The sequence below is a fragment of the Pleurodeles waltl genome, chromosome 9 (genome assembly GCF_031143425.1).
Source record: "Pleurodeles waltl isolate 20211129_DDA chromosome 9, aPleWal1.hap1.20221129, whole genome shotgun sequence".
NCBI classification, from domain to species: domain Eukaryota; kingdom Metazoa; phylum Chordata; class Amphibia; order Caudata; family Salamandridae; genus Pleurodeles; species Pleurodeles waltl.
The window spans coordinates 1157944947-1157957072 of record NC_090448.1 but is presented as its reverse complement, the minus strand read 5'-3'; the positions used below and the strand labels follow the sequence as shown (position 1 = coordinate 1157957072).

General features: G+C 47.7%; 1 protein-coding gene across 2 annotated transcripts in view; it reads left to right on the top strand.

The window, feature by feature from the left end:
• Positions 1-12126, top strand: part of CDIN1 (CDAN1 interacting nuclease 1) — a 574168-nt gene that overhangs the window by 364585 nt on the left and 197457 nt on the right. For both annotated transcript variants that reach the window (XM_069209034.1, XM_069209035.1), the window contains exon 10: positions 7656-7721. In XM_069209034.1, coding sequence (XP_069065135.1) covers positions 7656-7721 — 66 coding nt within the window. The remainder of the gene's footprint in view (positions 1-7655; positions 7722-12126) is intronic.

Sequence of the window (12126 nt, the reverse complement as noted above, 5' to 3'; positions counted from 1 at the left end):
AGGTGCTGCTTTGGTAGCCATTCAAAATGTGGGGAAGCTGTGGCTAGAAGTCTGTATCAGAAGAACAAGTTACTTCCTTCTGTAATGCTCTTTCTGGAAGAGACTCTATCTAGACGCAGATTCCTCACCGACCCTCCCATCCCCCCGTTCTGTGTTTGGTTTGTATCCTTCAGTAAGATCCCAAGTCTAGGAATCTGCACACGTACTACCAATTTGCTTTTGGGATTCTGCGTCTGGGGGTGTGGATAGTCTCGAAAGCATCTGACGTCAGGGGGCAAGAATGGCTCCTACATAGGCCCCGCACGTCATTTCCAGAGTGGAACGGCATCTGTGTGGAGCTGCAAAGCACCCCTTTCTGATGCCCAGAGGTGCTGCTGAAAGGTTTCCAGATCCAGTCTGACGCCTGGGGAATATTCAAAAGGTGAGGAATCGCCGGCTAGATGTCTCTACCAGAAAGGGTGTTACCAAAGGTAAGTAACTTGTTCATTAAGCTTGTTCCAGCCAGAAGCAAAATGGGCATCAGTCATGTCTGTGCTCAGACAGGTCCTGGTGGGTCCTCATGTTGATTTTAGGTTCTGACCAGGGGCTTCAGTATGTGTGCTGTCCTAGGAAGCTACACACTAGCCCAACATTCAGCCACAAAACAGAATTATTTAGGCTTGAAAGTTGCTATACCCTCATGGAGAATCGTACTAATCAGGGTGGTATGTGGGTTGCAGCCTGCGTTCAGACAGGAGTGTTTTTTTTTTTTTCCAACAAGGCTCTTGTAAATTTTACCTTTTTGGAAAGACTAGATTTCTGCTCATCTCCTGTCCAGCTTTTCCAGATCCGGAATCTGGCATCAATTTGTTGTCACTTTTAGGACAACCTTCACGGGCTTTAAAACCTCATTGCCACAGTGGTAGTTCAGCTCACCTTACACAGATATGGGCTCCCTCTAATCAGTGCAGCTCTCGTGAGTGCTCCTATTGTGTGTGGTGTTTTTTTTGGTGTTAAAATCACTAGAACACAAACAGGCTTCAGCACAAAGTAAGAAGTGAAATTTTATTTCACCTTCCTCACACAAGGTTTAAAACAAATGGTGCACTGAAGGATTAATGAAGAACACTGCTGAGTTTTAACAGTCGGTGTCAACATGTTTCTGCCCATCACAAAGTCACCACCAAGTGTAAGGGACATTCTTCAGGACAAACTAGTTGGGGAACAGGTATGTCGTCAAAAACTCAGGGCATTCCCAAGTCTAGAAAGAGTTGTGTGAAAAATGTATTTAAAAGAGGCTCAAGCAACGTGATTTGGTGACGGTACCAGTGGACCATTCCATATTACATTAGCCTGTGGGGGTGCAGAAAAAGATTCATACCATAAAACGTCAGTGGAGCGTACTATACACCGGCAAACCATGCTGTATGAAATAGTAAAAATGCTTTGGTGGCAAAACACAAACTAAAATCAAACTTCATCCCTTTGATTTCACAGTTTTAACTGTGTGAGCCCCTCGGCGAGTGAAAGATTCGCCCTTTCATCCCTCGCTGTAGTGTCTCCGCACTCCCCTCTGGGTCCCACACTTTTCTTTGCTATGAAGTGTCCCCTCACTACGTACTGAGGTCCCACACCTCTGATAACAGTGGACATCTCCACAGCTAGGAGCCATCTCCATCATAAGGCGTGGCACACGTGTGGGTGACTGTTCAGCGTCTTTTAAAACAACTCAGCGTGGGGAGATAACTTTGAGCAAGCTACCACCACAAAAAGTAGTTCCTCTAAACTACTAAAGATATGGATCTGATGCTTTCTGGACAGGGGTGTTGAGTATATAAACATTGCATTAGCTTGAAAGGACACAAAGGACCCACCCTACGCCCATTGCCCTTGTTCACTGCCCTGTAGTATTTAAAGGTCCACAAATTCACAATTAGCTAATATATATTTCACACTCAACCTGCACTTAACAATCTCACTTTCGAAAGTAGCTCAGAATTGAACAGTTTCCCAATAATTGAGATGTGAATGTTTTTAAAGGTTGATGAATTAGTCTGTTTTAAATTCTTCTGCTGTGAGTTAGCATACATATATTTTTTATTGATGAATTATAGGTAAAGAAGCAAAAAACATTTTAATGCCATATAAATAAAAATTAAATAAAATATGTGTGTGGTATCCATTTTGGAGTTTTTCCATTTCCCTCATGTTGATACATGAAACCTTGGAATCATTAAATAGTGAATGCTATTTTAAAGTTCTAGCAAAACTTGGGGGGGGGGGGGCTATTTTTTGTCCTTCCTCCCCCCCCCCCCCCCCCCCCCCCAAAAAAAAAAAAAAAAACTCCAATCCACAGTGGTTCGGACAGAGCCAAGGTACAGCTGTAGACTACGGGTTCTGGGTACTTCTGAGGGCAAGGCAGACAGTGGATCTATTTAAATCTGGCCTTTGTAAATTGTGAGTGTATCTGGGCACATCTTGACAAAGTCTTAACTCACTGCCGCGCTTACAGTTCTTGAGTTCTGCTCCCTGCATTTCTATTTTGTGTACTCTGTATCGCATGGCGCTCTGATGGCAGAAGGTCCACAAACAGGGACCAGCAAGAGAGACCCATTCACTTCTGATGTTTCCATCCCCAGCTGTCTCTGAGTTGTTACCTCCACAGCTGCACTCTTGATGCCCATTCGTGCCTAGGTGCCCCAGCTAGGCCACCTTTAGGAGGCGGCTGGTCTTTGCTGCGGCAATACTGAGGGACCAGATTCTACCTTACTGGCCAATATGTCCGCTATTGTGAGGAGTAACTGTTCAATCCTAGAGATACCTGGTACCTAACTGGGCAGCTTTTACGATTTCAGCCCAGACAAAGCTGACTTTTTCTGCCTGCTCTGAGCAGGCGGATCATGTGTGCCACAGTGCCTCCGGGGTGGCGGGCAGAGGTGGAGGGGCTGTTTGTCCGGTGTAGTGGGGATCCGGTTGAGGAAGGTGTGTGTCTTTTGGCTGCATGTTTATAGTTCTTTCAAGGTGGGTGTTCAGTTGTTTCCTTTGTCTGTAAGAGCGCTTGTTGATAGAAGTGTTGATCTTCAAGGTGACGATGTTGTGGTCGCTCTATCTTATGAGGGAGTTGTCTATAACTGTGGCTTGTCCTTAGGGTACAAATATGATATCCAGAGTGTGTCTGTGGAGTGAGTTGGGCAGGGAACATTTTGTTTGAGGTTGAATTCTTTAAGGTTGTTCGAGATAGATAGATAGATAGATAGATAGATAGATAGATAGATAGATGGATGGATATTCTTGTTGGAAAACCATAGAGTGTAAAGATTATTTCTCAGTTGCTCTAATCTGTGCTCCAAATTTCCCTGTGTTCCTATTATGTTCTGACCCCTATACCCTCTTGCGATCGGCATGCTTTCCTGGGTGTTCCCTCCCCATCACAGTCAGTCTTTGCTTCCATTTCCCTCCGTGTGTCTCTCTCCGTCTGCTCTCTGGGTCCTTGCATGAATTGTTCCCCTGGGTTCCGTAATGTATTTTGTCTTGCATTGCTCTTCCAGGGCACCCGTATCTCACCTGATCGTCTGTTCAACTCTGTGCTTTGGAGGTGATATTCAACTGTGGTTTCCGATACTCTAATCTTACTGGGCTCTAGTTCACGACCAACTCTTAATGTCTCTACATGACCCTGATCTGAAGTAACCCTGCGGGGGGCTTGGTTACATCACCGCTTCTCATGTTAACAGTATCTGACCCTCAGAGCTCTTCACTGTACGAGCCGACATCAGCACCGCCGCTGCCAGACCTGAGTCTACAATACTGGATGATTAATCTAATAAATTACTCCACTAGCGTGATTCCTATTTTTCATTACACTTCTCCCTGAAGTTTTCTGGCAGTTGTGTTAGGGTCACTATTGTTTGTTGTTGTTGTGTTGTCTCCCGCTGACTTGAGCACCCTCGGCCTGGGGAATGCTGTGAAACCTCCCGACATTACATTCTGGTGCGGAACAGATCTCAGAGTTCATCCTTCCACCTTGTGATGGATTCAGAGACGTTTACAAAGATCACAGTGCATTAGCACACGTCCTCTGCCTTGGGAGGGTGGTGAAAGTGTCATTCTCGTACTTCGTAGCACTAGACAGTTTAAACTCCAGAACAGAAGTGCCATCTGAAGATTGATTCCACACTGGCCTGCAGTGTCCTCTGAGAAGGGACTCCCTGGTTTACACCCTTCCAAAGATTGACCACCCCCTGGTAAATGTTCTCTCCTCATCTTACTGCACTCTGGAAAGCGTGGAAGGGCCAGGCTGGCTGTGTGGGTGGTGGATTTTAGAGGAACCACGAGAGAATAAGTACAGCATCCCTCTGAGAGCCGGGAAGCAGATTCTGCCACCCGTGTGGGCACCGAAACTACCTATTTCGGGGAAATGTGCAGAGCTGTAGTCTGTCAGGCCAAAAAAGTATTCTGCGTTAAACTGACAAAAATGAGCACACGGATGTTGTAGAAGTTATTACGAACCTGTGGTCCCAACTGTGTGTAAGCAGGTCGATTAGAAGAGGGATGTTTACACCGCCTCCTTTAGACGGATGGTGACTATGGAGTTTAAGTTACTGCAAGAAGGAACCTTGCCATTTGCAGTGCTTGATTTGTAAATGAAAACGTGCCGTTTAAATGTGAACACGGAATATTGAGAGCGTAATCCTGAAGCCATCTCGGGCCTCTTCAATACATTTACAGCCACTCCCTGCCCCTTCAGCTCACACTTGCAGCTTTCTGCTTTCACCCTTTGTGACGCTTTTTCCTTTTTCTCTTCCTCCTTCTTTCCCAAATGTGTCTTTTGCTGGCTGCAAATGCTTGAGGCAGAAGAATAAGCCCCACCCTCAAAAATAAGTGCTGGTGCTTAGCACCGGAAACAACAAGCACAAATTAAGCACTGGTCATTTGCTGTACCTGCTGCAGTACCGCCTGGTGTATCACCTGCAGATTTCAGCAGAAATCATTTGTTTCTCATGTGAAAACTTACTGCTGAAATGCTGCACGGAGACTGCAGCCCAGCTCCCGACATCCTGCAGACGTTAAGTGGTGACCTTTCAGTTTATGGCCGCTGTATTCAGACATTAAAAGGTAAACATTTTGTGCATGTGGTGGTAATGTCACTATTAGATGGGCTTGGGAGGAGGGACATTTCTTTCTTGCAGGAATGAGAGCTGTACATATTGAAACATAAAGAAACTAGAGCGTTGGTGGTTCTTTGGTGTCAACTTTTTTTAGCTTCACTCTTCGTGCAAATGTTTTTTAGGTCGAGCACGCAAGCGCTCTGGCGTGTTGTAATCTATCTGTGGGCTTTTACCCACGCCCACCACTATTACTCGTTCCTGGGCTTGCCTTTCAAAAATCCTTTGTTATCATTGGCAGATGCTTTACACTTGTCCCTCCTTGGGGCAGTTTTGTTACTACCTTGCAGACTGCCCCTGTTTCATGGATAATTGCACATTTGCCGATACGTTTGACTGCGAGCGAACTTCTTTTTCCTTTTGTGTGTCTCCTTTGCGGCCGTGGCACTTTGAATCGTCTCGCTTATGTCAACTGTTTTATTTTTCATTCTTAATCTGTGGCAAGAAAAGTCCAGCTAGGAATTTACAACGCTAATAGCTCTAACTCGAGCAAACGCGAGACCCATTGTATTGCAAATGCTTGTTTTCCTTGTAGTGCCCTGATAGCGACAGTTAATTAAAAAGAGAATCTTCAGTTTCGCTAAACACTGCATATTTTGCATCTCTTGATTTTAACGTGCCTTCTAGTGAGGCAATTAAGTCACAAATATGAACTGTACAGTATCTCCCTGAAGGACTGTTCATTGGTCAGAGGGATGTCCGGAGGGCGTGTCAGTGTGAAACAGTACCACACTATTTACTACATGAAGTATGGACATGCCGGCTTGTTTTCTGCTGAGTGGAACAGTATATAGTTTTGCACCAAGAACTACTTGAATATGAATAAAATGTTGCTGATCTGCTTCAGTACAAGTCGGAGGACATGTTGAATATCTACCCTTTTGCTCCCTCTACTGTAAAAAACAAAATGTGTTAAAGTATTAATCTACTAAGATAACAGGCTGTACCGCATAATTTGACTTGAATCATTTATTATGCCTCATAAGTTAACTTATCTTCCCACTTCCGAGAAAGTCTTGACTAGGATTTGATCTTCTGCTACCCAGCTGCCTGTGAGGGAAGGGCCACTTCAGGTCAATCAGTGCCCGGTACTGTACAGGAGAGCAGTTCTGGCCCCCTAGAGGGCTGTGTCCTGTGTTAAATCCAGCTGTCTGTGTGATGTGGGACAGTGCAGTGCATGCAAGGCCTTTGTGTGATGTGGGAAAGGTGCAGTGCATGCAGGGCCTTTGTGTGTGATGTGGGAAAGTGCAGTGCATGCAGGGCCTTTGTGTGTGATGTGTGAAAGTGCAGTGCATGCAGGGCCTTTGTGTGTGATGTGGGAAAGTGCAGTGCATGCAGGGCCTTTGTGTGTGATGTGGGAAAGTGAAGTGCATGCAAGGCCTTTGTGTGTGATGTGGGAAAGTGCAGTGCATGCAAGGCCTTTCTGTGTGATGTGGGACTGTGCAGTGCTTGCAAGGCCTTACTGTGTGATGTGGGACAATGCAGTGCATGAAAGGCCTTTCTGTGTGATGTGGGAAAGTGCAATGCATGTGAGGCCTTTCTGTGTGATGTGGGAAGCTTTCTGTGTGATGTGGGACAGTGCAGTGCAATGCCTCTCTGTGTGATGTGGGAAGCCTCTGTGTGATGTGGGAAAGTGCAGTACATGCAAGGCCTTTTTGTGTGAGGTGGGACAGAGCAGTGCATGCTGGGCCTTTCTGTGTGATGTGGGACAGAGCAGTGCATGCAAGGCCTTTCTGTGTGATGTGGGAAAGTGCAGTGCATGCAAGGCCTTTTTGTGTGAGGTGGGACAGAGCAGTGCATGCTGGGCCTTTCTGTGTGATGTGGGATGTGGGAAAGTGCAGTGCATGCGAGGCTTTTCTGTGTGATGTGGGAAAGTGCAGTGCATGCTGGGCCTTTCTGTGTGATGTGGGATGTGGGAAAGTGCAGTGCATGCAAGGCTTTTCTGTGTGATGTGGGAAAGTGCAGTGCTTGCAAGGCATTTCTGTGTGATGTGGGACAGTGAAGTGCTTGCGAGGCCTTTCTGTGTGATGTGGGACAGTGCAGTGCTTGCAAGGCATTTCTGTGTGATGTGGGACAGTGAAGTGCTTGCGAGGCCTTTCTGTGTGATGTGGGACAGTGAAGTGCTTGCGAGGCCTTTCTGTGTGATGTGGGACAGTGGAGTGCTTGCGAGGCCTTTCTGTGTGATGTGGGACAGTGCAGTGCTTGCAAGGCTGACGAGGATGACAGTGTTACAGTGCTGAAGAGTTCGCTTTTCCTGGTGGTGTCACAATTACTCTCTCCATTCCTAGGATCTAGAAGTCCTCGTCCCGTAACTTTTCACCTGTCAGTGCGACACCTGAAAGTTACCCTGTGCTGGTGTCAGACTGCGTGTGCCTGCCCCTAACATGGCGGCCAAGCTCAGATTGTTCTCCCTGTATGCGGTGCCTATTTGGCCATACGTTTTGACAAACGATGCTCCTGAAACGGAGGCCTGTATTATCATGACACCAGTCCTTTTTTTTCTCTCGGCAGAAGAGGACCAGTTGAGGGCCAAGGGGTACGACAAAACTCCTGACATCATCCTGGAAGTCCCTGTTGGTAAGTTCTTCTGGGTGCTCTGACCTGTTGAATAAGGATGCTCAGTTATTTTCTTTGTCACAGATGTTTAGTTTTTGTTGCCATGGGTACATCAATGGTTAGATTAGGCACAAAATGGAAATGCTCACTTTTTTAAGTGATATGATTAATGCTAGGGGTTGGCGTATTTTTAATTGCTGAGTTTTGCTAGTTGAAGGATCTGGAGGTACCCACTGACAGCCATTTACCCAAGATCACACGATGTAGTTCTGAGAAGGAGTTAAAATTCATTCCTTTGTCCTAGGTTTTGACCTTAACTGCTGGAACAGATATTCTGTAACTAGTGACAAGGCTGGTGTTTGCAAAAAGAACAAGGTGATGGATAGAACGCTTGAATTAATCTGAGCCACTGGCAGTCGCCCAGGCCTCATGCCAATCCATCGTTTTTTGGCCCACCATGTCACCCCAGAACCCAGCCATATGCAAATCAGTCTTGTCCCTGGTACCTATGGGAACAGTCCAGTCCAAACTGCCAAGCCAGGTCCTCCCCTTACCAGAAATAAGCATTCTGGGACCGGTTTCGGGGTATCACTCCTCATCAACTAGGCTTGCTTGAATTCAGTGACGCAATGAGCCTGGGACCCACATCTGGGCATATGTGGTGTTCTTCGGGCGGCAAATGCAAAACAACAAGGTGATGGACGAAATGGTTGAATTAATCTCAGCCACTGGCTGTCGCTCAAGCTGGTATCTCGGCAGTCTCTCCAGGAAGTTGTGCTGTGCTGTCAGGAACCTAATTCAGGGCGAAGGAGGTAGTGCACCCAGTTCCCCAAGTGATGCAGGCGACCTTGTTAGCTTCCATAGCTGCAGAGTTTTTCTGAGGACACGAGTTATCAAACCCAGCGACAGCCCATCATGATACTCTGCAGCACTCTGAGGCAGACATGTTTTCCCTTCTTTTTTTTTTTTTTTTTTTTTCTTTTCTAAACCTTAATACTGTTAAAATATAAACAACCAAAACACTTTAAAGAAGAAAAGAAGCGTAGTCAAATAATACATTTTAGAGAGTTTGGGGGGAACCAAAGTAAATAAATAAAAAGCTTAAGTGCATTTAAAGGCAATTGTCTTAAGAAGTAGGATGTGAATTTAAACACTTTAGATGCTAAGTGTTATGTAGCTGCCTGAACATAAGGATGCAAAATTAGTAACAAAAGAAAGGGAAAAACAGTGCAATTATTTATTGAGCAAATACCAACAAGTTGTGTGCCTGCTGCATCTGAAATATCTGTAAGTAGAAGTATCAATGAGGTCTCTCCTGGGAGACTAGTCTAACCTGTGTGTGGATGGACGATGGATGCTTCTGTGCTCCTATAGTGCGTGCGCCCATTGAGCAGAGTTAATTAACACAACAGGAACGCGGACCTCAGAGCGCTACTGCTGTCCCCACAAGGGTGAGGGCAGATGCAGCCCACTGATTTCCCTGAGAGGGCAGGGTGGAGGAGCAAGTGAACAGTGTAATTTCTCTTTTTAGGTGTGGTATTGTCCTAGACCTTTTGATTTGAATAAAATTATATAAGTAACCTAGTTGCACAAAATGGCTTTCATCCATTGGTCTGTTGTTGTCAATCACTTTTGTCTTCTGCCTACTACAGCATGGCACACTAGCCCAGCCCACTTCACCTATTGGCTAACTTTGCTGTGACAGACAGTAGTCTGCTCTTTCACAAGGAACACATCAAACACAAAATAGTTCCATTTGTTGCCAAGACCTACTAAAGCAATAAATGCATGCAGTCTAAAACCCACAAAACATTTTGCTGTTAGTTTTTTTTTTTTTTTTTTTTTTGTCATAATGGCAAGGGCCCAAAAATTCCCCAACAATAAAATTTCAGGAAAACATGACAAAATAAAACAAGCATTGACAAAGCCAAAAGACTGGCTCCCAAGACCGGACCTAGGGGCTTCTCCAAAACCTGGCCTAGGTCAGGAGAGTGACATGTTAATTTATCAGCATTTATTTAGCACACGTCTATGACCTACGTGGTTCTATAGTGATTGTGTGACTGGATGCTCTTTACGATTCGCAGTGTCTTGTTGACAGGAGTCAAGGTTGTCTCTTGTCATTGTGTTTGGTTAGTCATTCTGTTCAGGTTATTGTTTAGTAATGTTTCATGTTGGAAATGAACTGTATAGGATGGGAGCCATTCTGCCATGGTTGGTCTTAAAACATTGTGTGCACGGATACATGTGCCATATGACTTCAGTGTTTATTTCTGATGGAGTATATGGTTCTACATCTCTCGGTCAGAGAAGGCATTTCTGTTGAGAAGCATTAATAACAGATTATGGCCCTCATTACAACCCTGGCGGTCGGTGTTAAAGCGGCGGTAAAAAAAAATGGAATTATGACCGCGGCGGAAACCGCCAACATAGACAGCCACTTTAACACTCCGACTGCCCCGGCGGTACAAACAAACAGCATGGCAGTCACCGCCAACAGACAGGCGGAAGACAGTGTACTGCCCACACCATTGAGAGGCCAAGCCTCCACCTTTTCCGGGGCGGATTCAACGCGAACAAAAACACAGAAGCAGGACTTGGAAGGGAAAACTCTCACATCTACACACCCCACGAGGAACCAGGACGCCATGGAGCCGGAACGCCAAATTCTCCCTGCGATAGTCTTCCTGCTCCTCTACCAGGAGCACGACCGACAGCGGCGACGACCACGGTGAGTACTGCACCTACAACACAGGGGAGGGGGATGGGGGAGGGAAAAGAGAGTGACACACACACGCAACACCCCCACCCTCACACACAAGAACATACACACCAATACATGCTGAAACATTACATCCCCCCAACCCCCCCCAAGACAAAGCCACAGTCTCAAGTGGATAACTGTCTTCACTGGTTCTGGAGGGGGCTTTGTGCCCAGAGTGCTTCATCCTGCCAAGGACAGAGTTAGTGGATGCCTTTCTCCACTGGTTCTGGAGGGGGGTTTGTGCCCAGAGTGCTTCATCCTGCCAAGGACAGAGGTAGTGGATGCCTTTCTCCACTGGTTCTGGAGGGGGCTTTGTGCCCAGAGTGCTTCATCCTGCCAAGGACAGAGGTAGTGGATCTGACACTCCACTGACGGTGGGGCAACATGGAAGCTGTCCAGGCCCCTGGAACTGACCACCAGCCTCGTACGAATGACCACTGGGGATGGCAGCCATGTCTGGCACAGGATGTGACGTGGCCGCTGGCGGTGGGCTCAGTAGCGGTGGTGTTTGCGGCGCTCATTGGGCAACGGTGTTGGTGGGGGGGCTCACTGAGCGTGCTGCTGGCGGCGGTGTCATGAGCGGCGGTGCTGGTGGGGGGCTCACTGAGCGTGTTGCTGGCGGCGGTGTCCTGAGCGGCGGTGCTAGTGGCGGCCTTACTGAGCTTGCTGCTGGCGGCGGTGTCCTGAGCGGCGGTGCTGGTGGCGGCCTCACTGAGCTTGCTGTTGGCGGCGGTGTCCTGAGCGGCGATGATGGTGGTGGCCTCATTGAGCTTGCTGCTGGCGGCGGTGTCCTGAGCGGCAGTGCTGGGGGCGGCCTCACTGAGCTTGCTGCTGGCGGCGGTGTCCTGAGTGGCGGTGCATGTGGCGTCTTGTCCGCGGTGCAGGTTGGCGGCGACGTCCCTTTCTTTCTCTGGCCCTTCCCCACCTTGGATGGTGGCGCAGCTGTCTTGCCACTCCCAACTGAGCCCTTGGTTGCAGGTGTTTTGGCCTTCTCCCTCCGGGATGTGGGCAACTTCTTTTGTTTTGGAGGTGGGGGAATGTCCTTGGCCTCGCTCTTTGGGACACTGGCTGCCCTGCTGCTTGGTGCACTCCAGAAGCCGGTTACTGCTGGCACCACTGTTCCCGGTGATGTGGTGGCTGAGGTGCTGTGTTGGGACCTGGAAAGGCAGGCCCTAGGGGACGGAAGGGGTGGGGGAGGTGAAGGGAAGAAGTCAAGGTTTGACAGGAAAAGTTTTTTAGACACACTGGGACGGGTAGATGGAGGGGGTTTGGGAGTGGAGGAAGAGGTAGTGGTTGTAGGAGGTGTTCGTTTGCTGACTTTGGGTGTAGGTGCATGGGCTGGAGGCTGTCGTGAAGTGGATGGCTGTTGGGTGGGTGTGTGACTGTGTTTGTGTAGTTTGGGAGGAGGGCTCACAGACACACTGGGAGAGGACAAACGGGATGTGTGAATGGTAGTGGGGGTGGTGAGTGCATGTGAGCGGTGTGTGGTGATGGACGTGCTGGTGATGGACGTAGTGGCTGAAGATGTAGTGCATGCAGGTGTGAGTGGAGACGTGACAGGGAGGGAGGGAGACGTGGAGGCGGGGGACACAGTGGAGGCAGTGGATGTTAGTATGTGTGCATGGGTATGATGCTTGTGTGAGTGCCTGTGGGATGTGTGGT